The following is a 26,497-nucleotide window of genomic DNA, read 5'->3' as shown; positions in this document are numbered from 1 at the left end:
TGAGAGTTTGGTGAGGAAAATGGTCAATTTTTTTGGTTTTGGTGAGGGAAACGGGTGATTCTCAGGGTTTTGGTGCTGGAAATGCTTCAATCTTGGGATTTTGGTGGGGAAAGTGTTTGATTCTGGGGGGTTTGGTGAGGAAAAAGGTTGATTCTTGGAGTTTCATCAGGAAAATGGTTAATTATTGGGAATTCAATGAGGGAAATGATTGGTTCTTGGGGTTTCGATGCTGGAAATGCTTCGTTCCTGGGGTTTCAGTGAGGAAAATGGTTAATTCTGGTGGTTTGATGGGGAAACCCCTTTATTCTGCACCAGTCTCTTTGCTCTTCTCCTTGTGGGGAAGGAACTTTAAAAACCAATGAAACGTGAAGTAAAACCGAGGTCCTGAAAGTGGAAGAGTGAGCAGAGGGGGGCTTGGGACAGGTGATGTTATCCCTTAACTCCATCCTTTCAGAATCACAGGATTTCAAGCCTTTGCTCTGCTGCCAGGGCTGTGAAACCTCAGCAGCGAGCCACATAGATGGGCAAAAAGGGAACTGCTGCGTGCTGAGGGATTTCTTCCGTTTCCTGCTCTTGTGTAACCCCATAGAGTGCCCCATGACTTCTCCAGAGGGAATTGTTCCTGTAGGCAGCTGCCACAACAAGCCCGAACACCAGGGAAGCTCCAGGGTGATGTTTTTCCAGCACAAGCAGTGATTTCTCTTTTCCTGATCCTCTGGAATATTAAGCTCTCTCCAGGCCAGGTTGGATGGGGCTTGGAGCACCCTGCTCTAGTGGAAGGTGTCCCTGCCTATGGCAGGGGTTGGAGCTGGATGAGCTTTAAGGACCTTTCCAACACAAACCATTCCATGATTAATCTCCAGTGAAGTTCCTCCTGGAGGTCTGAGGAGCTTCTCTATGCAAGCTCTGCCTACGTTTTCTTCCCAGTCCATCCATGTCTTATTCTTGTAGGCAGCTGCATTCCTGCTTCCTGCTACAATGCCCTGAGTATGTTTCTGCTTCCCTTAATTGCATCTGCTCTATTCTTCCTCTCTGCTTCAATGTTTTAAGAAGCATCTACCAAGGTGACACCTTTTTTCCTTTCTTACTTTCCACCATGGCCTAGAAGTGGGAATTTGGCTCAAATTTGATTCAACTCAAGCACTAAAATTTACCTCTGATTTCTTTTCATACATTTAATACCCACTGGATTGAGTCCAGAGGAGGCCACAGAGCTGCTGCAAGGGCTGGAGCAGCTCTACTCTGGAGCCAGGCTGAGAGAGCTGGGCTGGGTCAGCCTGGAGAAGAGAAGGCTCCTTAAAGGGAGACCTTAGAGCAGCTCCAGTGCCCAAAGGGGCTGCAGGGAACCCAGAGAGGGGCTTTGGACAAGGGCCTGTAGGGACAGGCCAAGGGGAATGGCTTGAACCTGCCAGAGGGGAGACTGAGATGAGCTCTTAGGCAGAAGCTGTTCCCTGTGAGGGTGCTGAGGCATTGGCACAGGGCGCTCAGAGAAGCGGTGCAGTGTCATAGAGAACAGACAGATGAGGAGATGCTGCTTTGTGCAGCTTCTTGTTGATAGGGTTTAGTAGAGAAGACAGAGCCAGACTCTTCCTGTGGATGCATAGTGCAGGACAGGAGGCAACAGGGATGAGCAGGAACATGGGGAAACCTTGGACAGGTGGGATTTCTTCCTGTTTTCATGATGAGGGTGATGAAGCTTTGGCCAAAGCAATGAGGGATATTGTGGGATCTCTGTCATTGGAGATGCTCCAATCTCAACTAGGTGAAGCTTTGAGCAACCTGCTTCAAGCCTGGTGTTGGCCTTGAGGCCTCTTCCACCTAAGTTCTTCTTAGATCCTACAATAATGGTTGGACTTGATGCTCTTCAAGGTCTTTTCCAATCTGGTTGATTCTCTGACTCTATAACATCCATGTATCTTCACCTGTGTGACCATCTCCTTTCTCACAACCCAGGGGAATGACGATGACCAACCTCCCGCCTTCCTCAGGAGATGGCAACTGCTATTACATCCTGACAGAAGACTGTTCCTATGGCAGCAAGTTATTCCAAGCTGGAAACTTGTGTTTCTGCAGCGAGAGGAGTTACTTGCGCAACTTCTCCGACGACAGACGTCCCATTTGCTTCTTGAGGGTCATCATGTTGGATGACAGCTCCACCGTCACCATCAACATGGAGATCCTTCAACCTGTGTCTGAGAAGGTGGCCTCCTTCCTCCTGGCCATCAGCAGCCACTGTGAAAGGTTGAACTGCTTCTTGGACGGGGTGAACCTCGAGGCAGCTCTGAGGGCTCTGCCTGGCCACAGGGTGATGGCTAAGGTTGAGCACCAGTATTTCCCTGGAATCATCCGTTACATTGGGAGCATTTATAGAAGCAGTGCTGTGTTGTCTCCCTTCTTCTTTGGGGTGGAGTTACAGGTAAAGGGGTCAAGAAAGGGACTTCCTTGTTTTCCCTTCATGTTTTCTGTGTGTAATATGGTTTTCTATCCTGTTTTCAGGGTGAAGGAGAAAACAGAGGGCGCAGCGATGGGTCCTGCCGTGGCACTGAGTATTTCAAGTGTAAGAAGAACTGTGGGATCTTCCTGCCATTTACCAAAGTCCAGTTTGTTCCAGATGACAACTATGGGAAGCAGAAGCCAAAAGCAGACACGGAGGAGGTAGTCCCTGTGAAAGTGGGAGATGCAGTTAGCTTCTATGTGGACGAGGTCCTCACCAGAGGAATAGCCATGGCAGTTTATAGGAAGGGAACCCAGTGGCTTGTTAAAATCTGTCCGGTAAGAGCAGCCTTGATGCCTTCTCTTGGGTTTGGGGGACTTAAGGAGTTGGAAGTCATAGAATGGCTTGGGTTGGAAAGGACCTTAAGATCATTCTGTTCCAACCCCTGCCACGGGCAGGGACACCTTCCACTAGAGCAGGTTGCTTCAAGCCCTGTCCAATCTGGCCTTGAACACTGCCAGGGATGGAGCAGCCACAGCTTCTCTGGGCACCCTGTGCCAGCGCCTCACCATCCTCACAAGAAAGAATTTCTTCCTTATCTCCAACCTGAACTTCCCCTGTTTCACTTTGAACCCATCACCCCTTGTCCTATCGCTCCCGTCCCTGATGAAGAGCCCCTCTCCAGCATCCTTGTAGCCCCCTTCAGACACTGGAAGCTGCTCTGAGGTCTCCGCGCAGCTTCTTTTCTTCCGGCTCAACAGCCCCAATGTTCTCAGCCTGGCTCCATACAGGAGGTGCTTCAGCCCTTGATCATCCTCATGGCCTCATCTGGACTTGCTCCAACAGCTCCATGTCCTTCTTATGTTGAGGACACCAGAACTTCACACAGTGGTGCAAGTGGGGTCTCCCCTTCACGCAGCAGAGGGGCAGGATCCCCTCCCTGAGCTGCTGCTGCTCATGCTCTGGGGGTGCAGTCCAGATATGGAGAGGCTCTGGGCTCAAGCGCACACTGAAGCCGGGTCATGGAGAGCTTCTCACCCAACACCCCAAGTCCTTCTCCTCAGGCTGCTCTGAATCACTTCTCCACCCATCCTAGAAGGGACATGAGGTTCCATGCAAACCTTCCAGGCCTTTTTGAATAGTTGCTTCATATTCTAGGAATGCCTTATGCCTGCTAAAGCATTTAGCTGATGAATTCTTCTCTCCTTTCAGGAAGAAGAAGGAACAACTGACATTTTCAGAGAAATCCCTCTGGATTCTGTTGTGAAGGAAAACTTGCAAAGTAAGTTATCATCAGATGTGTCTTCCCTGTGTTCCTGGGGTTTATTTCTTCTCTCTGATGAGCTGAAGATCCAACAAAATCTTCAGCTAATCCCAGTTTGGTTGATCAGGAGGCAAAGAAGCTCCATGGAAAAGTCTCTCTGGGTAACATTCTTTGCATTAGGCAACTAAAGATGAGTTTGACAGAAAGAAGAAGAGAGGGTGTAATTGAAGGGCAGAAGTATTTCTTAAAGGAAGAGGCACCAGTGCTTGAAGAGTCTTTAATTTACCTGGTGAATATGGAGCAGGAGCCTCATTCTGATGCCAGATGGGCTCGGAAAAGCACAGTGATGGTTGACTCACTGTACAAGACAAGAACTCGGTGGAATCTCTCTGGAGCCATCATTAGACTCTTCACTGAGTCGATTCATCTCACTAAAGGCAGGAGAATAATTTGGGAATGACCCCCTGCTGCTGTTCCAGTAGTTCAGAACGGCTCAGGGAAGGGCTGGATTAGCTCCAGGACCAGCAAGAGACTGGACCACACAGCCTTGAGCGGGGAAACAAGGAGCAGGATCATCCCCTTTTAGCCTGTTAGACCAGCTTGGCCATATCACTGGGAATTATACCTTGTGTCTCTGATGCTGGGCTTCATGCTTGAGTTTCAGAGCAGACCTGGTATTAAAGAAGATCCAGAGGTGTTCGTCATCAGGTGTCTGTCATTCCTACCTCACTTGACATTCTGTGTTACCCACCAGGTTTATTTATGGGCTTGGAACCCCCAAACCAGATGAAACAAGAGGTCAGTGAGAGCAGTGAGGAGTGTGACGGGGGGAATTCAGCCCTGGAAGTGAACTCCATGGTCCAGATCACCTTGGACAAAGGAACTCGGGTTTCGGGAATCATCCGCTGGTTGGGCTACCTGCCCCAAATTGAGCACAAGATGGCAGGAGTTGAACTGGTGAGGAGCAAACATTTCCTGCTGGAAAATGGGGCATCAGAGTGGCTGCTCTTGGTTGCTTTTCTCTTTTAAGACCTTCTGCTTGTGTGTTTCACAGCCTAATGTGGGCCTCTGATGTAGTGGAGAGTGAATTGTAAGGACAAGCAGCCAGTTAGGCCTTCCTTTAGGCTTTTGAGGGGAGTCTGTGGGGTGATTGCGAGGGTTGGTTCACTCTCTTCCAGAACATTGTGATTGGAATGTGGGATGGAATAATCATGGATCCTGCAAGTGGCATCAATAGGTTCACCACGTGACCGGAATAAATGAATCATAGAATGGTTTGGATTGGAAGGGACCTTAAGATCATCCAGTTCCAACCCCCTGCCATGGGCAGGGACACCTTGCACTAGACCATGTCACCCAAGGCTCTGTCCAGCCTGGCCTTGAACCCTGCCAGGGATAGAAACAGGGATGAAAACAGTCAACAAAATGGGATCAAACTCCACGGCTCTTAAAATAGAATCATAGAATAGTTAGGGTTTGAAAGGATCTTAAGATCATCCAGTTCCAACCCCCCTGCCATGGGCAGGGACACCTCACACTGAACCATGCCACCCAAGGCTTCGTCCAACCTGGTCTTGAACACTGCCAGGGATGGAGCATTCACAACCTCCCTGGGTAACCCATTCCAGTGCCTCACCACCTAACAGTAAAGAATTTCTTCCTTATGTCCAATCTAAACTTCCCCTGTTTAAGTTTAGATGTTTAATATTAGATGGCCATATGGGGGATTTGTGCTCTGATGCTATTCCTCACTGCTTTTTTCCCAGGATGAAGATAAGGGGGTCAGTGATGGTGAATGGTTGGGCAAATACTACTTCCACTGTGCTCCGAAGCGTGGCCTCTTCGTGAAGCTGCAGTGCTGCCAACCTGATGTTCGCTTCCAGAGTTCACACAGCAGTTATTTGAGCCTCATAGATTATGGTAAGATAGAATCATGGAATGGTTTGTGTTGGAAGGGACCTCAAAACTCACCCAGTCCCAACCCCTGCCATGGCCAGGGACATCTTCCACTAGAGCAGGGTGCTCCAAGCCTCATCCAACCTGGCCTTGAACACTGCCAGGGATGGGGCAGCCACAGCTTCTCTGGGCACCCTGTGCCAGCGCCTCAGCACCCTCACAGGGAAGAGCTTCTGCCTAAGAGCTCATCTCAGTCTCCCCTCTGGCAGGTTAAAGCCATTCCCCTTGGCCTGTCCTTACAGGCCCTTGTCCCAAGCCCCTCTCCAAGTTTCTTGCAGCCCCCTTAGGCACTGGAGCTGCTCGAAGGTTTCCACTTCAAGCAGCAGAGGGGCAGAATCCTCTTCCTGACCTGGTGCTCGTACTCTGGGGGTGTAGCCCAGCACATGAGGGGGTTCTGGGCTCAAGCACACACTGCTGGGTCATGTTGAGGTTCTTAAGCCCTCCTTAGGGCTGCTCCATTCTGTCTCAACCCAGCTTGTGTTTGTGCTTGGGATTGCCCCAGCCCACATGCAGGACGTTGCACTTGGCCTTGTGGAACCTCATGAGGTTCACAAGGGCCCACTCTAGGGAGAAGGGAGACAGGGCTGTGCTGGGACAAGACACACTATGGAGAAACCTCATAGACAGTGTCTTAGTCAGTGGTTTAATATTCTTCACTTCGGGTGTTCCTTGAGATGCCAGTTTTAAGGATGCTGATGGTAATTATAGGGAATGCCCTTGGAAAGGGAGACAGGATTAAATCAGCTTTAGTGCAGAATTTGAAGTGATGGTAAGTCCTTCACAAGAAGAACAGGTCAGTGTTTTCATTTCAATAGAAGAAATTCCTCCAGAGCACAGAAACCAACATGAACTAACTATTTAGAAACAGTAAATGAGATGACTGGAGATGAGACAGCAGGATTCCTCCAGGAATATCCCAAAACCTGGAAAGAGGGATATGGGAAACTGTCTTAAGGACATGCTGAACAGAGATGATTGAATTACAAGGGGAGAATGCTGAAGAAAGCAGGAAAGAGCAGATTGAGAAGGCCACCTTGGAGGCTTGAGATGACAGAGCAGCAGGATGAGGCTGTTAAAGCACAGCTGCCTGTTTGTCCCTTTGCTCCTGAGGTTACAGGACAGGTAGATCCTAACCTTCCATATAACATAGCACCAGCTCATTTGTAGCTCTTTGTTATACCTGGCAGAGGTGGGTATGGATTGGTAGGATATGTCTCTGGTTTGGTTTTGGCTCTGATTACAGTAGAGAAATTACTAAGGAGACAATTCTTCATCCCAGTGTGGTTGAAATCCCATCAGGAGCAGCACAGAGGAGCCTGGTGCTGACTTCTGGGCAGGGAATAGCATCAGGGAAGGGCAGAGATGAGCCAGACGAGGTGGGAAGCTCAAGGGAGTTGCTTCTCTTTGCAGGAGGACAAGAAGTTCTTCCCCAGGCTCCAGACAGTTTTCCTCCCCTCAGGAATGAGGCAGCAGTGCGTGTCCTGCGAGGGCGGATGAAGGGGATCCAAGGCCATTGTAATTCCTGCTATATGGATGCAGCTCTCTTCAGGTAAGGACCTGTTTGGATGATGCCAGCTGATTAAATGAGTGCTTTTTGAATTGGATAGAGCCCTAAACTGCAGCATTTCCAGGGAATTCTGAGGGGGTTTGTTCTCAAGCCCTGGAGTACCCCTCGTGTGTACACACAGAATCACACACAGAATCAGCCAGGGTGGAAAAGACCTTTTAAGCTCACCCAGTCCAACTATTACCTCAGTACTGCCAAGGCCACCTCTAACCCATGGCACTGAGGCCTCGTCCCCACGCTGTGTGAACACTTGCAGGAACGGTGACTGCAGCCCTGCCCTGGGCAGCCTGTTCCAATGCCTGAGCACCCTCTGGGCAAGGAATTGTTCCTCAGCTCCATCTAAACCTGCCCTGGTGCAGCTTGAGGCCGTCTCCTCTTGTCCCATCCCTTGTTCCTTGGGAGCAGAGCCCAGCCCCTCCTGGCTCCATCCTCCTCTCAGGCAGTTGTAGGGAGCAATCAGCCCCCCCCTGAGCCTTCTCTTCTCCACACTGAACCCCCCAGGTCCCTCAGCCGTTCCCCATCACACTTGGGCTCCAGGCCCTGCACCAGCTCCGTTGCCCTTCTCTGGCCCTGCTCCAGCACCTCAATGTCTCTCTTGTAGTGAGGGGCCCAGCGCAGAGCCTAGGATTCGAGGTGCAGCCTCACCAGTGCCCATCACAGGGGGACAGTCACTGCCCTGGTCCTGTTGCCACACTGGTGCTGATCCAGCACCTAATGTCCTGTGTGTCTGTCAAGTAGGGTGATGAGATATCCTGGCACCGTGCTGACACTGTCACTGGAGGTAGTGGCTGGAAACGTGTCAAAGAAACCACCCAAGAGATCCCAGCTTCACTGTTTGGAGAGGAAAAAAGCCTCAGTGGTGCCCTCTCCTGAGCAGTTTGGGCTGCAAAGTACGAGATCTCATTGTGTCTGAGGTGTTGGAGCTGTTCCTTGCTTCCTACCAGTGTTCTTTAAACCTGATGTGGTTTCTCTCACCGTGGAGATGTGCTGCCACTCACCCTTCTGTAACTGCATGCATGGACTGTTGAGAATCAAAGCCACCAACTGTCACCAGGCACAACGGTTTGGTTCTAGTTATTGCTGCAAATATTACACCCATCCCTCTCTTTCCACAGCCTCTTCTCCTGTACATCTGTGGTGGACTCCATGCTCTTCAAGCCCTTCCTGCTGTGTGATAGGAACGTCCAGAGCATTCTGAGGGATGAGATTGTTAATCCCCTCCGAAGGTGAGTATAATATGTGGGAATCCTGGAAGTCATCTATCTGCCTTCACACTATCTCTTCTAGATGGTATCTGTCATTAAGGGAAGGGTTACCTGGAGGGTTTCTCCTGCCAGCCACATCCAAAGGGCTTCATATTGGGTTCTTTTTCCAGTTAAACCATTCCCTGGGTTCTAAGGCTGTCACAACTCCTCCTGCATGTGCACAAGGATCTCCTGCTCAGAAGGAAGCCTCATAAAAGGAGGATTCCTGGGATTCAGACCACCTCTGGAGAGAACCCTGGAGTAGATGGACCAGTGGCATTGCTTCACCAGCAATTAGGCCCAAAGGCAGTGTCAGTGCCAGGCTGGATGAGAGGAAACCATGGCATGAGGCTAAATTCTTTGGCATTTGTATCAAAGATACCAGGTTCTTTCTGCATCCTCCCTAGATAGGTGTGGAAGAGAGGCATGGAGAGCTGAACATCAGACATTAGCATCTTCCTTGAGGTGTCCTGACACTGATGCATGTGAATATACAGAAATAGAACCCTGGGGTGTTCTGTGATGCTGAGATTTGGTGAGAGAAGCCCTACAGAGAAGGATTTGGGGATGAAAAATGGGACAGTGTGCACTTGCAGTCCAAAAGCCAACTATATCCTGGGCTGCATCCCCAGAGCGTGAGCACCAGGTCAGGAAGGGCATTCTGCCCCTCTGCTGCAGGAAGGGGAGACCTTAGAGCAGCCCCAGTGCCTAAAGGGGCTACAGGAAAGCTGGAGAGGGGCTTTGGACAAGGGCCTGTAAGGACAGGCCAAGGGGAATGGCTTTAAGCTGCCCGAGGGGAGACTGAGCTGAGCTCTTAGGCAGAAGCTCTTCCCTGTGAGGGTGCTGAGGCGCTGGCACAGGGTGCCCAGAGAAACTGTGGCTGCCCCATCCCTGGCAGTGTTCAAGGCCAGGTTGGACACAGGGGCTTGGAGCACCCTGCTCTAGTGGAAGGTGTCCCTGCCTGTGGCAGGGGGTTGGAAGTGGATGAGCTTTAAGGTCCCTTCCAACCTGAACCATTTGGGTGACATGGTTTAATGTGAGGTGTCCCTGCCCATGGCAGGGGGGTTGGAACTGGATGATCTTAAGGTCCTTTCCAACCCTAACTATTCTATGATTTCATGATTTAAATACCTTGGAGAGATCATCTACAGCTCCTTCTTGTTTCTAGGACTGGCTTTGTCAATGCCAAGAGTGTGATGCACCTCAGGGAGCAGTTGACTGACAAGGGCCAGTGTTCAAGCTTTACCAATGCTGAGAAAGGTAAGATACTCTCTGGGTTCTTCCCTGGTTTTATTCCCTGTGTGCTGCCCCATCGAGGCTGACAGCTGCACTGTGTGCTGCTTCCAGGCCTGTGCATTAACATGCCTGCTGCATGCATTACATGTTCACTTACAGAAAGATGCACATCTCATGTATTTTCAGCTTTTAAAACTCTTTTCAGCTGAAAATTTATCCTGAAGCCTATAGAAGGACAGGAATTGTGGGTTGGAAGGGACTTTCAAAGGTCATCTAGTTCCAATCCCCTGCAATGAGCTGTGACATCCAGGTATCTTGTCATTAAACACCACTTGTAGTTTGTACTACTAGATGCTGATTTTAGCCAGGGGTGGTTTAACTGCTGTTCAGTTGCTTGAATTTCCAGAGTTTTCCCTGATTTCACTTTGAGTTTATACTTTTGGTTGTTAGTAACAGTCCATTAAAGTCTCTGAGCTGGTGTTGATGGCCTGAGGTTTCTCAGTGTAGTATGTGAAGGCTGGTTTGTTTTCCTCATGCTTACCCAACTTTAGGCCCATTTTCCCCTTACCTAGAGTGAACCAGGACATTCCAGGTTCAGGAAATGCTGGTTCATGTTGATCTGGCAGGATTTTGCCTTCAGTGAGGTCATAGCATTCCTGGTGTGGTGTGACCTATGTTTTTGTTTCATTTTCCAGATCCTGAGGAATTCCTCAATCTCATCATGCATCAGGTTCTGGGGATAGACCCACTCTTGAAACTGCAGTAAGTGTTCATATCCAAGTGATACATCTTACCCAGGCTCTTAGTTACCACCTCACCATCACTGGGTGTTATTTACACCCTTTCATTGTGGCTTTGGAGATACAGCTCAGTGAGTTGTATGCAGCTCCCCTCTGTGATCTTGTTCCAGGTGACACATCCGGATAAAGACACTTTTAAACTCCCCTTGGAGGTGCCACCTTCAGAGAACTTTGTTAAACCCCTTGTGTCACCCTCAGGGAGAGCCAGCAAGTGCTTTGAGAAGCACAGTGTCCAACTTCAGTGCAGAGCAAGAAACATCTGACAGCCTTTGGATGTGTTTGGGATGTGTCCAGACCTGCCAAGCTGGCTCAGATCCCGTAGCCTCTCAAACAGGCACTCCATGGATGCACTCCCAGATTTTCAGGGCTCTACAAAGAGGATGAGAGGCTGAAGGAAGCCAAAAATAACTGTGCTGTTGAGGAGCACAGAAGGGGATTGTTTCTTTTCTGTGCTGCTTTGTTGAGGTGTCAGTCAAGCTGCAGATCATGGAGTGCTTGGAAAGGCTGAGCACAAAGATGACTCTGTGCTGCAGCTCCTCTGCACAGGGTCAGCTGAAGGAAATCCTTTCTCTGCTGGCTCAGGACTGCAGGGGGTGGGTTACGTGCAGAACATCTCCCACACCTCCTGAATGCACTGAGGTTTGTGTGTGAAGGTATAAATAGAGCCTTCATCTGAGGAGGAGTTTGATTCTGCTATAGTGCACTTGGTTTAAAGCACGTTGAAGCCTCTTTTAATATGTTCCATCAAGCAGGGGAAATGAGTTTTGCTCATAGGAGCAGGATGTTATGCTACAGAGGGATAATGAGACCGAAGATGGTGCTTGTATCCCCTTCTCATGGCAATTATTTACCATGGAATGGTTTGGGTTGGAAAGGACCTTAAAGGTCTCCCAGTTCCAACTTGTGCCACGGGCAGGGACACCTTCCACTAGAGCAGGTTGCTGTAAGCCCTGTCCAACCTGGCCTTGAACACTGCCAGGGATGGAGCATTTACCACTTCTCTGGGCACCCTGTGCCAGGGCCTCAGCATCCTCACAGTAAAGAACTTCCTTATCTCCAACCTGAACTTCCCCTGTTTCAGTTTGAGCCCATCACCCCTTGTCCTATCACTGCAGTCCCTGATGAAGAGTCCCTCTCCAGCATCCTTGCAGCCCCCTTCAGACACTGGAAGCTGCTCTGAGTCTCCACACAGCTTCTCTTCTCCAGGCTGAGACATGAATGTTTCTGGGTGGAAAATCAGCTTCGTGTCAGCATTGCACCAGGCAGCCCTTTTGTGCCTTGGGCGCAGTAGCTCTTGCAGGACGAACCCCATATGTTTGGGAGCTCCAGTGTTTGTGGCACCACATAAACAAGCCCCATGCCCACTCCTTGCAGGTCAGGAGGCCAGAAGGAGCAGGACTGTTACTGTTACCAGATATTTATGGACAAACAGGAGGATCTGGTGGTTCCTGACGTGCAGCAGTTAGTGGAACGCTCCTTCCTGTCCTCTGATCTGAAGCTAGTGGAGGTGAGCCCAGAGCCTTCTGCCTACACTGCTCTCTGCTGCCTCTTTCTTGCTTCCTCCAACATACTTGTGCCTGATATCCTGGAGTCTGATATCCAACACTACAAAGAAGCAGGATGCAGTCACAAGAGCCTTGGGAATCTCAGCATGACCTGGGAAGCGGGCTGTGCTTTCCCTGTTGCCATTTCATCTTGTGACCCAGAGCAAAAGCCTTTACTCCCAGCAGCGATGTGGAGAGGAGAGTATTTGGAGTTTGGTTCTTCTCACAGGGTGACCTCTTTGTTTTTCTTTTCCCAGATCCCGTCATGCTTCATAATCCAAATGCCACGTTTTGGGAAGGAATACAAAATGTTCAGCAAAATCATTCCTTCCTTAGAGCTGGATATAACAGATCTGCTGCTTGACAGTAAGTTGGGATGTGTTAAAGCTGCTGGTTGGGCCTGTGAGGAGCCAGGTGACAGGTCTCACCTCTCTGGGTTGGGAGCAGATGTGGGGTGGGATCATGATATGATTCTACTTCCCTGAACACCGGTTTTTGGCAGGACAAGCTGGATTTCAGGTGAGATCTGGAGTAGAGCTATTTCCTCACCCCTGTTCTCCTGCAGGTCCCAGGGAATGCTGCTTGTGTGGAGATGTTGCCACCCTGGAGTGTTCAGAGTGTTTCAGAGACAAGGTGTTTGCAGCTACAGGCCTGAAGCAGTTCTGCAGCTCCTGCTCCAGACAGGTATCATCTTCTTTGGATGCTTATCAAACCTGCTTTGGTGCTAACAGCAGATTGAACCCCTCAGAATTCCCTCATTACCCATGCTGTCCCTGCAGCATTTCAGAAGGAATGTTCAGGGCTTCTGCCTGAGCATCACATCAGCAGCATGTGGTTAGGTGTCACACGTTACTGAACCCTCTGCTTACACAGAGCCTAAATAAGCACAAAGAGAGCACTGAGCCCTCCATGCTGTCCCACCAGGAGCAGCAGCTTTCTCACCCACCTTAGTGGGTGGCAAGTTCCCTTCTCAGCTTCTTGCTGCCAAACCTGGGGTCCTGCATCCAGCTCTGGGGGCAACAGCACAAGAGGGACGTGGAGCTGTTGGAGAGAGTCCAGAGGAGGCCACGGAGATGCTGCGAGGGCTGGAGCAGCTCTGCTCTGGAGCCAGGCTGAGAGAGCTGGGCTGGGGCAGCCTGGAGAAGAGAAGGCTCCTGAAGGGGAGACCTGAGAGCAGCTCCAATGCCTAAAGGGGCTGCAAGAAACTTGGAGAGGGGCTTTGGACAAGGGCCTGTAGGGACAGGCCAAGGGGAATGGCTTTAACCTGCCCGAGGGGAGACTGAGATGAGCTCTTAGGCAGAAGCTCTTCCCTGTGAGGGTGCTGAGGCACTGGCACAGGGTGCCCAGAGAAGCTGTGGCTGCCCCATCCCTGGCAGTGTTCAAGGGCAGGTTGGACACAGGGGCTTGGAGCACCCTGCTCTAGTGGAAGGTGTCCCTGTCCATGGCAGGGGCTTGAAACTGGAATCTGTAATTCATAGATTCCATGATTCTGTGAAGCCTGATGAGGCAATGTCATTCCCTGCCACGCAGGACCATGTGAGTCAGATCAGCAGGGAATGAACTGGGGTCCTGACCCCTGCATCCTCCTTTTTGTGTCAGGACAAGTTCAATTCTACCCTCTCAGCAGTGCCCCCCCATCACAGGCTGGTTTGGGTTGGAAAGGACCTTAAGATCATCCACGTTCAACCCCTCAAATCCTCTCTCCTTAGGTTCACTCCCACTACCACCGCAAAACGCACAAGCCAAGAGAGCTTCACATCCCAGAGGAATTCCACACCCGGAGCACCCGGGGCTGCCAGCAGGTCCCTCATGAGAAGATGGAGCTCTTTGCAGTGCTCTGCATCGAGACCAGTCACTATGTCTCCTTTGTGAAGTATGGCCCTGAGAATGACCACTGGATGTTCTTCGACAGCATGGCTGACAGGCACGGTGAGGACACGTCCCCACTTTGGTGTTGACCTCCAGAGCTCTCATGTTGGGGCACCACGTTGAGTGTTGAGTGTGATCATAGAATGGTTTGGGTTGGAAAGGACCTTAAGATCATCCACTTCCAAACCCCTGCGATGGGCAGAGACACCTCACACTGGACCATGTCACCCAAGGCTCTGTGTAACCTGGCCTTGAACACTGCCAGGGATGGAGCATTCACCACTTCTCTGGGTGACCTGTTCCAGTGCCTCAGCACCCTCACAGTGGAATCATAGAATAGTTAGGGTTGGAAAGAGCCTTAACATAATCCAGTTCCAACCCCCCTGCCATGGGCAGGGACACCTCACACTAAACCATGTCACCCAAGGCTCTGTCCAACCTGGCCTTGAACACTGCCAGGGATGGAGCATTCACAACCTCCCTGGGTAACCCATTCCAGTGCCTCACCACCCTTACATTAAAGAATTTCTTCCTTATATCCAATCTAATCTTCCCCTCTTTACGTTTTAACCCGTTACCCCTTGTCCTATCACTACAGTCCCTAATGAACAGTCCATCCCCAGCATCCCTATAGCCCCTCTGCAGTAAAGAACTTCTTCCTTAAAGAACCCTTAAAGAACTTGAAGTTAGACCTGAACTTCCTGTTTAAGTTTGAACCCTTAGGTCCCTTAGAACCTGGTTTGGACTTTCCTTCTCCTTTCTCTCTTAGGTGGTGAAAATGGCTTCAACATTCCCACAGTAACACTGTGCCCTGAAGTTGCCAAATACTTGGACTTGCCACTGGCTGTGCTGGCCCTGAAGCAGCCTCGGGACATGGATGGAGTGGCCAAGCGCCTCTTCTGTGATGCCTACATGTACATGTACCAGAGCAAGAAGATGGCACTTTACAAGTGACCCTGGTGCTGCAGAGCACTGAGGTGTTGGAAACATGAACATGGATCAGCCCTGGAGCCTGGCACCAGGGAGAGCAGCCAAGTCTGGGTACACCAAACGTGCACTTGAGCCTCTTCTTGCCTCTGCCGGTGTCTGGTATGAAGGTGCCCACAGCAGCCTGGGTTAGTTAAATCCTGTCATGTGAGAGTTTGTACTTCCAGCAGACCTGGATTCTGGATTCTTTACACTCAAATTCATTCTTCTTTCTTCCCTTCCCTTTCCTCCCCACTCTGTAGCTCTGCCCTACCTCAGAGTCTTCCCCAACGTCCTTTTCTCCCTTCCAGTGATAAGGACCAGCATTTAAGGAAAACATGGAAAGTTACCAAGCTGAGGACCAGTATTTAATCAAGACATGAATGGTTCTCCTCAGGTTTGCAAGGAGCACAAAACCCCACAGCATTATCTTGCATAACCCATCTTCACATGGACTTGTGCAGTGAGAAACCCAGGAGCTGTGAACTGCACCACGTTGTGAAGAGATGGGTCAGGATGAGGGTTTCTTGAGGTCTGGGATGTGCCCCACACCTAAAAGTGGGTCCCTGACGTGGTTGCACTTCCCTTATCCAGCACTAAACTCTGGTACTTGTACCCACCATCCCTGTTTTCAAGCATGAGGTCACTGGATGTCTTGAGCTGCAAATAGGCTTTTAAATCCATGTTTCTCTCCAGAACAAAACTGGAAGAAAGATAGAACAGAGGAACAATGTGTTTTACCTCCTCTTTCTTGCAAAGGCTGCACTACTGCTGCCTGATGGGGTGTTTTAACCTCACTTTTAGCACTTTCTGTCTCATCTCTGCACCCACTCCTGAGATCCAAAGACCAATAACAGAACTCCAAGGGCAGAAAGGAGCATTCTTGGCTTTGCTGTGACTGGAGAAAGGTCTCAGGCTGGGAACTGTTACTCCTTCAACTCAATAAATGTGCACACTGGAGCTTCTCTGCCATTAAGCTCATGCTGTCACAACAGGAGGAAGCTGTTAGAGGAGTCAGTGATGATCCCAGATCCTCAATGGATGCATCCAGGAGCCCCAGATGTGCAGCTGGAATCCCCCTCCTCTTCTTTTTCTTCCCTCTTTAATGCAGGGTGCAGCTTTAACTTCTCTTTTGGTTGACAGCAGAGGTTGTGATGCTAAAGGGGACCTCAACAGCCCGACGGTTGCAGCTGCTTCCTGGGGTGTCTCGTGTCTGTATGTGATGGCCCCAGGTTGTTACCACGCATTAAATGTCAATTCAGCTTCTAACTGTCTCTGTTGAGCATTTGAGCCTCAACCCTAAGTTGACCATGAGGACAGAGAAGGTGGACAATGTCCTGAGCTGCAATAGTGGTGCCAGGAGGTGAGGGAGATGATCCTTCCCCTCTGCTCAGCATGGATAAGGCCACAACTGGAGTATTGGATCCCATTTGGAGCTCCCCAGTACAAGGGATGAAGAGAGTCCAATGAAGGGCCGTGAAGATGGACTGGAGCATTTCTCCCATGAGGAAACACTCAGAGAGTTGTCACTGTTGAGCCTGGAGAGGAGAAGGCTCCAGGGAAACTCATCAGTGTCTGAAGAGAGGGTGCAAAGAAAACAGCATCTTCTCCATAGTGCCCAGTGATGGAACCAGAGCCCCAGGGCGCAAGAAGAAACCCAGGAGGTTCCCTCAACATCATGGAAGGCTTTTCACCATCAGGATGACAGACTCTGGTCCAGGTTTCCAAAGAAGTCATGGATTCTCCATCCTTGGAACTACCCAGAATGGGTCTGGACAAAGCCAAAGCACCAGTGGTGGAGCCTGACAAGGGTTAGGGGAGAGCAGATCATCAAGGATGGGTTTACCCTTCTCCTGCACTGATGAGCTGCTCCTCTGTGGCCACGCAGAGGGCTGAGGGTGCTGAAGCTCACTGCCTTCACCTACCTCAGGCTGCTCTTCAGTCATCTCCTTAGACCTCAGGCCCATCTCAACTCAGGTACGCTGGGCTTGGACTTTTCAATCTCTGGGGATTCTGCTTTGAAAATGTAACTTTTAATAGCAAACTATTCCTGGTTTTCCTGGGGTTCTGTGGTTTCTCTCTTAGCATGCTCAGTGTGACCCAGTGCCACAGCTGGAGCACTGCACCAGCGACCTCCAGCCCTGTCTGGAAACAAGTGACCGTCACCCAGGGCTTTGTTAAGCTCTGTTAAGTTCTTCCCCTTCTCAATGTGTGCTGCAAAGATCTAAACCACGACTGTTCCTCGGAGGGTGGATGATGCAGGTGGGTGGTTGGGCATTTGCCTCTTGTCCTCGCTCCACCTTTTCCATGGGTATGTGACACTTTTGGGTCTGTACATTTTACAAGCTTGGGGGAAAGGATTTACTACCTCCCTGTTGCAGATTTAACATGGAATGGTTTGGGTTGGAAGGGATCTTAAAGCTCATCCAGTTCCAAACCCCTGCCACAGGCAGGAACACCTTCCACTAGAGCAGCTTGCTCCAAGCCCCATCCAACCAGGCCTTGAACACTGCCAGGGATGGGGCAGGGAGATCAAGTCTCTGCAGGCTTCTTTCCCATTCCATCCCCAGCTTTTCTTGACCCTGTCTTGCTGAAGCCACTCATTGACCCTGCCCCAGTGGAGCTACAATGGGATTTTCATTGGAATTAGGTTCATAGAATAGAACAGCATCCCCATAGGATGCCATGTGGCAGCTGGGGTCACCTCCAGCTGCTCTCATAAACTTGCTTTTCATGCCACCTTTATTCAGTCATAAACAGTGAAGTGAAGGATGTTACATTCCAGTTGAAGGCCACAAGTGTTTGGAAGGACCAGGACAGCCCCATGGGGTGGCTGTAGTTGGGTAAAGGCTTTTATTAATCTCTTGCATAGAATAAAGCTAATTCCAGGGATTAAGGAACATCAGGTTGCAGAGTGCAGGTGCCAGTATGGAACTGGCATCAACCAGGAGGTGACCTCCACCCCCATGTAAAAGGGGAAGAGACGGAATGTAGCCACAGAGCCAAAGCCTAAAGAGAAAGGGCAAAGTGCATCTGCCAGGGATGTCCCAGAGGACATTCCCATGGTAGGACCCCTTCTTGTGCACTTAGGACTTGGTTTCTAGTGCCACTGAGGAGCTTCAGTGTGAGCTGCCACCACTGAAGGTGCAGGGCTGGCATGATGTGAGGCACGGTGGGCAATGCTGCCACAACAGAAGGCACAGGGTTTGCAGGAGCACTGATCTTGGCAGCACCATCATGGGAGAAGGTGCAGGGTCCCCAGGGTGGGCAGGGAAGGACCTCCCAGCTCCACCTGCCTCATCCCAGCTTTGGGATCTCTGGGTGCTCTTCCAGTTCCTGCCGGGTCTCCAGCTGAGCAGCACACACAGAGCTGTTGAAGCCACTGATTCCCAATGTATTCACTTGGCCTTCAAAAGAGCATGAAGAAGAGCTGGTGCCAAGCAGGGGATGAGCAGGGACCTCCTCACTGGCTGGCCTGCTGCAGCGTGGTGAGAAGCTGGTGCAGCTTCTCTGTCACAGCCACCTACATGGGAGCAAGAGTGGACAATGAGCCCTATGGGGACGTGCAGCCCCATCTCCATGCTCTGGTGGAGCCAGGCTCAGGCCTCCAGTGCTGGGCAGGGCTCCTGGGTGTGGATTGATGGTGCCATAATGGATGTACCAGGTAGGGCTGTGGGTCATGGAGCCGGCGGTGAGCAGGGTTGAGGAGGCCAAGGGACACCTGAGCGTGGGTCCTCACCTCGGTCAGGCTGGGCAGGGGCTCACACACCTACAAGGATAGAGATGTATCACCAGGACCATGGGGGGAGATGGTCACCAAGCCCCAGTGAGCCAGCTCCAGGCTGGACTCTGATGGCACCATGTGCTTGGTGGCACCTTGGTTGGAGCTGAGACCATCTCGGATGCAAGGAAACACAGGGATTTAACTGTCTGATTCATGATGGCCAAGACACCACCACCCTGGCTTGGTCCTTCACCCAACATGAAGGACCAGCAGAGCCACCCCTGACCTGCCCATCTCTGAAGTAGGTGCGATGAAGGGGCTCCACTGCGCTGGGCACGACCTTGCTGGTCTCACCAAGCTGCCCCAGGACACGGACCACCAGCTCCTGCCCTGCTCTGGGTGAGGGCTCCTCCTCCAGCGCCATGAGGTCCATGAAGGGGTGACCTGCAGGGGGGACCGGGTTAGAGACCAGGGTGCACAGGGCATCAGGGACAGGGTTATGGAGCAGGACTGGGGACACAGGTTAAGGGGGTAGGACAGGGACAAGGACAGCTCGACTCACCAGCAGCATCAGAGAGCCGATAGATCATCTTAGTCCCTGGGATTGTCATCTTCTCCTCATCTTCTGTGAGCTTCAGGCACGGGGAGCCATTGACCTCCACCAGCTGCAGGGGAAGGCGATTAAGGGGATGGGCACCTGATTTCTGTCACAGGCACTGATTCAGGGTGGTGCTGAAGACCTGCTGAGCTCTGTGCCCTCTGTGAGTGTCCCCATGAGCTGGGAAGGCCACTGGCGCAACAACCAGCTGAAGGCATGATAAAAGAACCCTCAAAGCACCCCGGAGTTGGCCATTTGTCTGCAAGCTCCTCACTGCAGTGCACTCATCAATGTTATGTCCATGAAAGGGAGACCTTAAGAGCAGCTCCAGTGCCTAAAGGGGCTACAGGAAACCTGGAGAGGGGCTTTGGACAAGGGCCTGTAGGGATGGGACAAGGGGAATGGCTTTAACCTGCCCGAGGGGAGACTGAGCTCTTGGGCAGAAGCTCTTCCCTGTGAGGGTGCTGAGGCGCTGGCACAGGGTGCCCAGAGAAGCTGGGGCTGCCCCATCTCTGGCAGTGTTCAAGGCCAGGTTGGACACAGGGGCTTGGAGCACCCTGCTCTAGTGGCAGGGGTTGGAGCTGGATGATAGATCCCCCTTCACTCCTCATCCCCAGCCTTGCAAAGCCCAGGAGATCCCAGGGAGCCCCCCAGGCCAAGCAGGACCAAGAGCTGCTGCCACCTCTACCTTGTAGACACAGCCCAGGGATGGCTGCAGGGGACACGTCACCAGGTTGGTCCCAATGCCGATCATATCAATCTCACTCCCCTGGTGCAAAGGGAAGACAGGGATCATGAAAAACCCATCACAACAAGAGCCATGGGGCACGGCTCTGCCCAGAGGCGTCTGTCTGTCCGTCCATCCCACCCAAACAAGCCCTGTTTTTCCTACCCTGGAAACTCTTCTCTGTTCTCACCCAGGGAGAACGTCCCCGGTGACTCGCATCCACCCCAAACCTCAGCAAAGGCCACGGTGAGGAGCCACCTCACCTCCCTGCTGAACTCCTCCAGGCTCTGCTCACTGATGTCGTTGCTGACGGCGATGGGGATGGTCTCAAACCAGGGCACCTGGAAGCTGGTGAGGAACAAGGGATGGGGTGAAGGGTTTGGGGGACCCAGAACTCTGCTCCCGTCGCCCCATGACCCGGGTGGTGAAGCCAGGGCCGGTGGCACCCAGCCAGGGGTTGGTGTGGGACTCACTGAGCACCACAGGCTCGCAGCACCCTGCGGATCTCCTTGGACTGCTTGGCCAGGTCCCCGCTGTCCAGGCGCACGCCGATGGCACGGTACCCCAGCTGCTGCAGGGCCAGCGCCACCGCACAGAAGTTGGGCAACCCACTCCTGGGATGGAGGAAGAGAGGGTTAATGTCCATTGGAGTGGGGGACAGGGACCTAGGATGGATCCAGCAGGTCCATCAGGCAACAGTGAAGCTTGGGAATGCTGCAGGTGGAAATCCAACAGCTCCTTGTCCTTCTTATGTTGACATGGAGCTGCTGCAGCAAGTCCAGAGGAGGCTATGAGGATGCTCAGGGGGTGGAGCACCTCCTGTGTGGAGACAGGCTGAGAACATTGGGGCTGTTGAGCCTGGAGGAGAGAAGCTGCGTGGAGACCTCAGAGCAGCTTCCAGTGTCTAAAGGGGGGCTACAGGGGTGCTGGAGAGGGACTGGAGTGATAGGAGAGGGGATGATAAGGTTCCAACTGAAACAGGGAAGATTTAGGTTGGATATAAGGAAGGAATTCTTTACAGTGAGACACTGGAACAGGCTGCCTAAGGAAGTGGTAAATGCTCCATCCCTGGCAGTGTTCAAGGCCAGGCTGCACACAGGGGCTTGGAGCAAGCTGCTCTAGTGGAAGGTGTCTCTGCCTGTGGCAGGGGTTGGACTTGGATGAGCTTTAAGGCCCCTTCCAACCCAAACCATTCCATGGTTCTATAAAGGCAGAATTCACCAGTGTAGGTATCTATGATTCTATCCGTGCTTGAAGGCCACCAAGCAAGGGGGGATGCTCCCATCCCCTCTGCCACAGCAATAAAGCCCCGCCGTGGGACTCGGCATTCCCACCTCCTCACACAATAGGTGTCCAGCAGCCCCTGGAAGTTACTGGGGAAGGTGATGGCGTAGGACACGAACGCAGCCAGTTCCCCCTGGTTCGCCCTCTCAGGAGGGGTCTGCAGCAGCTCACACACCCGCTGCAGCCAGGACACGGCCAGGGCCACGAGATCCACTGGCTCTCCTCCTGCCTGCGGCAGCACCTCCTGCCCGGAGAACATGGGCTTTGCATCCTCCACGGTGCCATGGGCAGAGCATCACGTCCCCATCTCCATTCCCATCCCAACTCCATATCATCCCCATCCCCATCTCATCCCTATCCCATCACCATTCACGTACCATCCCTATCCCATCTCCATTCCCATATTATCGCCTTACCATCCCTGTCCCCATCCCATCTCCATTCCCATACTATCACCATACCATCCCTGTCCCCATCCCATCTCCATTCCCATACTATCTTCATCCCCATCTCATTCCCATTCCCATACCATCCCCATCCGTATCCCCATCTCCACCTCCACCCCGTCTCCATTCCCATACTATCCTCATCCCCATCTCATTCCCATTCCCACCTCCATCCCCATCCCATCCCTATCCCCATCTCCACCCCACCCCATCTCATCCCTATCCCATCTCCATTCCCATACTATCCTCATCCCCACCTCATTCCCATTCCCACCTCCATCCCCATCCCATCCCTATCCCCATCTCTACCCCACCCCATCTCATCCGTATCCCATCTCCATTCCCATACTATCACCATACCATCTCCATTTCCATGCTATCCTCATCCCCATCTCATTCCCATTCCCACCTCCATCCCCATCCCATCCCTATCCCCATCTCCACCCCACCCCATCTCATTCCCATTCCCACCTCCATCCCCATCCCATCCCTATCCCCATCTCATGCCTATCCCATCTCCATTCCCATACTATCCTCATCCCCATCTCATTCCCATTCCCACCTCCATCCCCATCCCTATCCCCATCTCCACCCCATCTCATCCCTATCCCATCTCCATTCCCATACTATCCTCATCCCCATCTCATTCCCATTCCCACCTCCATCCCCATCCTATCCCCATCTCCACCCCACCCCATCTCATGTCCATCCCATCCCCATTCCCTGCCCGCAGCGATGCTCACCCGGGGCTGCACCTCCTCCAGGGAGGTGAAGGACATGATGAAGGAATGGGCGATGGTGCCACGCACCGGGATGTCGTAGAGCTTCCCCGCCAGGACATTGCTGGTGCTGTCGAAGCCTGTGAGGAGGGATGGGGTGGACGCACCACTTAATGACACGGCCACAGTGCCACCGGGCACCCCAGGGCGTCACTCACCCCCGATGTAGGAGTACTTGGATGCTGAAAGGGCACCATCCGGCCCCTGCGCGCGGCGGAGCCCCATCTCTATCAGCTTCACGTCTGGACCAGCGAGGAGGCGGAAGCGGGCAGCGTTCGTGGCCACCAGGCTACGGGAGGAAGGGACAGGTCCCACCAAGCCAGGCTGAACACGGAGCCAGCACACAGCCAAGAGCAGAGGGGAGGGCTTCAGCACCTTCTCCACTCAACCACAGGGGATGTGGTCCCCTGTGGTCCCCGGAGGAGATGCTGCTGTCCCCAGCAGCAGGGACACCAGTCCCTACCTGGCGTAGTTGACCAAGCACAGCAGCATGGTCTCCAGCAGCTGCACCACCAGCAGCGGCCCCTTCACCTGCAGGAACGGGACCTGCGAGGACACCTCAGCGCTGAGCTCCTGTCCTCCTCAGGGATGCGGGAGCCAGAGGCCCCGCAGCCCCTGCAGAGCACAGGAGGGGACCGAGCATGGCCCACCCTGGGGAAGACGACGGAGCCCTCCGGCGCGGCCGACACAGTCACCTCGGAGGCGTCCAGCGTGGACAGGTACTCGAAGAAGGCGTCCTCGGTGGTGCTGGGCAGCACGGAGCGCAGGTAGGCAACGTCTGCAGGGGCAGAGCTTGGTGAGGACCGGGGGTGCCCAGGGACATGTCCCTTATAGGCAGGGGGCACTAAACAGCAGCCAGTAAGGGATGTGATGAAATATGGGGGACTTGGGGGGCGGGTTACCCCTGGAGGGAGTCCCTTCTGTTCTCATGGAGGGCCTCCTGTGTTTCCCTGAGCGTTGTTCATGTCCACTGCCCCCCATGTCCCACTGGACATCGAATCATGGAATGCTTTGGGTTGGAAGGAACCTTAGAGCTCATCCAGTTCAATGTACAGGGACACCTTCCACTAGAGCAGCGTGCTCCGACCCCCTGTGTCCAACCTGGCCTTGAACACTGCCAGGGATGGGGCAGCCACAGCTTCTCTGGGCACCCTGTGCCAGCGCCTCAGCACCCTCACAGGGAAGAGCTTCTGCCTAAGAGCTCATCTCAGTCTCCCCTCTGGCAGGTTAAAGCCATTCCCCTTGGCCTGTCCCTCCATCCCTTGTCCCAAGCCCCTCTCCAGGTTTCCTGCAGCCCCTTCAGGCACTGGAGCTGCTCTAAGGTCTCCGCTCCTCCAGGCTGCCCCAGCCCAGCTCTCTCAGCCCGGCTCCATGGCAGCGCTGCTCCAGCCCTCGCAGCAGCTCCGTGCCCCCCTCAGCTGCTGCCCCCCCCCGTCCCCCCCTCCGCAGTCCCGCACGCACCCGCGTTGGAGAAGCGGAAGGCCCGCAGGCAGCGCAGCGCCTCGGCCAGGCCCGCGCCCAGCGCCAAGGAGCCGCCGAAGGGCCCGCGGCGGAAGAAGAGCTCGGCCGCGGCCGGGGCGCGGTGGCGCCGGGCCCGCCAGTGCCCGTAGGCCATGGTGAGCTGGTAGAGGTCGGTGAGCGGAGACATGGCCCCCCCCCCGCGCGGGGCAGCCTGGGAGCGGCGGGCGGAGCGCGGCGGCCCGGAGGGAGGAGGAGGAGGAGGAGGAGGAGGAAGGAGCCGGGCGATGCGCGCACGGCGGGCAGCGGAGGAAGGCGAAGGGGTGACCCGTGTACGGGGCGGGGGGAAGGTCAAGCTGCTCGCTTGTGCCTGTCGTACAAGGGGGCAGATCAAGCCGCTTGCTTAACGGTGCTACTGCTCGGTCACGCTTATCAGCACTCGCCGTGAGTGCGAGGAGAGGACGAGGTGTGAGGACGTGGCTGTCGGGAAGAGGGAGGGACCGTGACTTGATTCCCGTGCGTTGGACGCCCAGGCAGGCGGAGATTGGCTCTCACCAAGCCTTCAGGGAGCAAGCGTAACGGGTGAGAAGTTCAGGCGCGAGGAAGACTCGTTTACTTCATCTTGAGACCCTCGCCCACGACAACCAGGAGGCACTGTGCAGGCACAAAGGACTTACACGAAGCAGGGATAGGCCATGAGTATGTATAGGCGTGTTGTGCAACCTCATGCATAACTTTAGGAGATAAATATAAAGAGGAAACGACACTCAGATGCGCGTGCCTTTGGAGGAGCAATCCCCCATGCGCCTCAGCGCTGAATAAAGCATACCTACTTTACAACTTTAACGAGCTGTGGAATCTATCCGCACATCAGCCAGGGACACAGGGCATGCAGGGATGGCAGAACACAGGGGATGCGGCACGTTGGGACACTGGACACGGAGGGAACGGGGCGCACATGTCACCAGGGATGGCAACACAGGACACGGGGGACCGGACACTCAAGGACAGCAGCACGTGGGAACACCGGACAACGGGAGATGGAGCACACAGGGACACAAGGACACACAGGGCAGCAGCACAGAGGGGAGACGGTGCAGGGATGGCAGCACATGGGGACACACGGGTCACAGGACACCAGGGATGAGGACATTGGACACACAGGGATGGAGCACCTGGGGACACCAAACACACAGAGACACAGGGATAGCAGCACAGAGAGGGGACGGGGCATACAGGGACATAAGACACAAGGGTGGCAACACAGAGGGGAGATGAGGCACAGGGAGAGTAGCACACAGGGATGGCAGAATGCAGGGGATGCCGGACACACGAGGATGCGGCACGTTGAGACACCGGACACAGAGGGATGGCAGCAGAGAGGGGAAATGGGGCACACGTGGCACCAGGGACAGCAGCACAGAGGGGACCAGATACTCAAGGACAGCAGCAGATGGGAACACCGGACAACAGGAGCTGGAGCACACAGGGACACAAGGACGCACAGGGCAGCAACACGGAGGGGAAACGGTGCAGGGATGGCAGCACACATGGCAACATGAATGGGAGCACATGGGGACACACGGGTCACAGGACACCAGGGATGAGGACATCGGACACACAGGGATGGAGCACCTGGGGACACCGGACACACAGGGATATAGGGATGGCAGCAGCGAGGGGACGGGGCATACAGGGACATAGGACACAAGGGTATCAACACAGAGGGGAGATGAGGCACAGGGATAGTAGCACATGGGACACACAGCGATGGCAGAACACAGGGCACTAGGGATGGCAGCACACAGGGACATGGGACACACATGCACCGGGGTGGCTGCACACAAGGGCACATGGGCACACAGGGATGGCAGCACAGAGAGGTCACTGGACACCATGGGTGGCAGCACATAGGCAGATGGCACACTGGGTACCCAGGACACCCAACACCCCTAGCACCAGGCATATGGGACACTGGTGGCTTAAGGGACAAATGGTCCAGGGAGGACGGAACACGGGATACCCAGACACAGAAGGGTGCCCAAAGCACCAGGCTTGGGGTGCACTGATCATGGGTGGTATAGGGACACAGGGCACCTGTGATGGCAGCACACAAGTGACACAGGGCACATAGGACCAGGTTGATGGGACACTGCATGGCTAGCAGCAGGCACACGTGGCCCCAGCTATCACATGGGACTCTGGGGACAGCAGCGTGAGACAAGAGGGACACCCGAGAGCCCAACAAGCAGCACAGGACACATCACACATCAGCTGGGACAAAACACCAGCCACAGCAACACAGGGACAAGGGACAGTGCGCAACAGGCACCAAGTGCATCAGCCCCAGCACCTGACATGCCACCAACCAGGCCCAAAGCAGCCACACCGGATAGCACACCGGCACTGGAGCCATTGTCACCTCCCCTTTGCTCCCTGTGAGACTCAGCCTGGACTCTGGCCTCTGGCACAGTGAGAGAGCCCAGAAATGGCACCTCCCCTTTCCACAGGGCTCCTCCTGAACCCAATGATCAGCTGAAGCAACTGTGCAGGATAGAAAGAGCAACAGGGGAGAAAGAGGGAGGAAATTCAGCCCTGAAA

The 26,497-nt window shown here is 53.4% G+C and overlaps 2 protein-coding genes across 2 annotated transcripts; one reads left to right on the top strand and one right to left on the bottom strand.

Annotated features, from left to right (window-relative positions):
• The first annotated feature begins 1,929 nt into the window (after window positions 1-1,929).
• On the top strand, window positions 1,930-16,943 carry LOC134167853 (ubiquitin carboxyl-terminal hydrolase CYLD-like). The gene is made up of 14 exons (XM_062626966.1): window positions 1,930-2,416; window positions 2,497-2,772; window positions 3,647-3,716; window positions 4,453-4,655; window positions 5,465-5,618; window positions 7,065-7,203; window positions 8,337-8,447; window positions 9,634-9,725; window positions 10,397-10,463; window positions 11,876-12,008; window positions 12,303-12,411; window positions 12,611-12,729; window positions 13,755-13,974; window positions 14,684-16,943. The coding sequence occupies exons 1-14, from the start codon at window positions 1,958-1,960 to the stop codon at window positions 14,866-14,868; spliced, it is 2,337 nt and encodes a 778-aa protein (XP_062482950.1). The 5' UTR covers window positions 1,930-1,957; the 3' UTR covers window positions 14,869-16,943.
• A 1,215-nt stretch (window positions 16,944-18,158) lies between these two features.
• Window positions 18,159-24,123, bottom strand: NAPRT (nicotinate phosphoribosyltransferase). Its single transcript, XM_062626952.1, has 13 exons — window positions 23,900-24,123; window positions 23,089-23,216; window positions 22,902-22,984; window positions 22,597-22,727; window positions 22,403-22,518; window positions 21,264-21,457; window positions 20,403-20,543; window positions 20,193-20,277; window positions 19,891-19,971; window positions 19,167-19,269; window positions 18,891-19,048; window positions 18,542-18,649; window positions 18,159-18,403 (listed from the first exon to the last, which is right to left on the bottom strand). The coding sequence occupies exons 1-13, from the start codon at window positions 24,084-24,086 to the stop codon at window positions 18,344-18,346; spliced, it is 1,575 nt and encodes a 524-aa protein (XP_062482936.1). The 5' UTR covers window positions 24,087-24,123; the 3' UTR covers window positions 18,159-18,343.
• Window positions 24,124-26,497: the final 2,374 nt, after the last annotated feature.

The sequence above is a fragment of the Pezoporus occidentalis genome, unplaced genomic scaffold (assembly GCF_034315485.1).
Source record: "Pezoporus occidentalis ecotype Australia unplaced genomic scaffold, CSIRO_AGI_Poc_V1 ctg3, whole genome shotgun sequence".
Taxonomy (NCBI): Eukaryota; Metazoa; Chordata; class Aves; order Psittaciformes; family Psittacidae; genus Pezoporus; species Pezoporus occidentalis.
Note: the sequence above shows the minus strand (reverse complement) of the source record. Positions and strands in the feature narration are given on the sequence as shown.

Coding starts and splice junctions, on each gene's coding strand:
- NAPRT (XM_062626952.1), bottom strand. CDS start 24,086: ATGTCTCCGCTCACCGACCTCTACCAGCTCACCATGGCCTACGGGCAC. Junction 19,270..19,890: donor CCCTGGGCTGTGTCTACAAG/GTAGAGGTGGCA, acceptor CTTCCCCTGCAG/CTGGTGGAGGTCAATGGCTC. Junction 18,650..18,890: donor CCTACTTCAGAGATGGGCAG/GTCAGGGGTGGC, acceptor CTATCCTTGTAG/GTGTGTGAGCCCCTGCCCAG.
- LOC134167853 (XM_062626966.1), top strand. CDS start 1,958: ATGACGATGACCAACCTCCCGCCTTCCTCAGGAGATGGCAACTGCTAT. Junction 8,448..9,633: donor ATTGTTAATCCCCTCCGAAG/GTGAGTATAATA, acceptor TCTTGTTTCTAG/GACTGGCTTTGTCAATGCCA. Junction 13,975..14,683: donor CAGCATGGCTGACAGGCACG/GTGAGGACACGT, acceptor TTTCTCTCTTAG/GTGGTGAAAATGGCTTCAAC.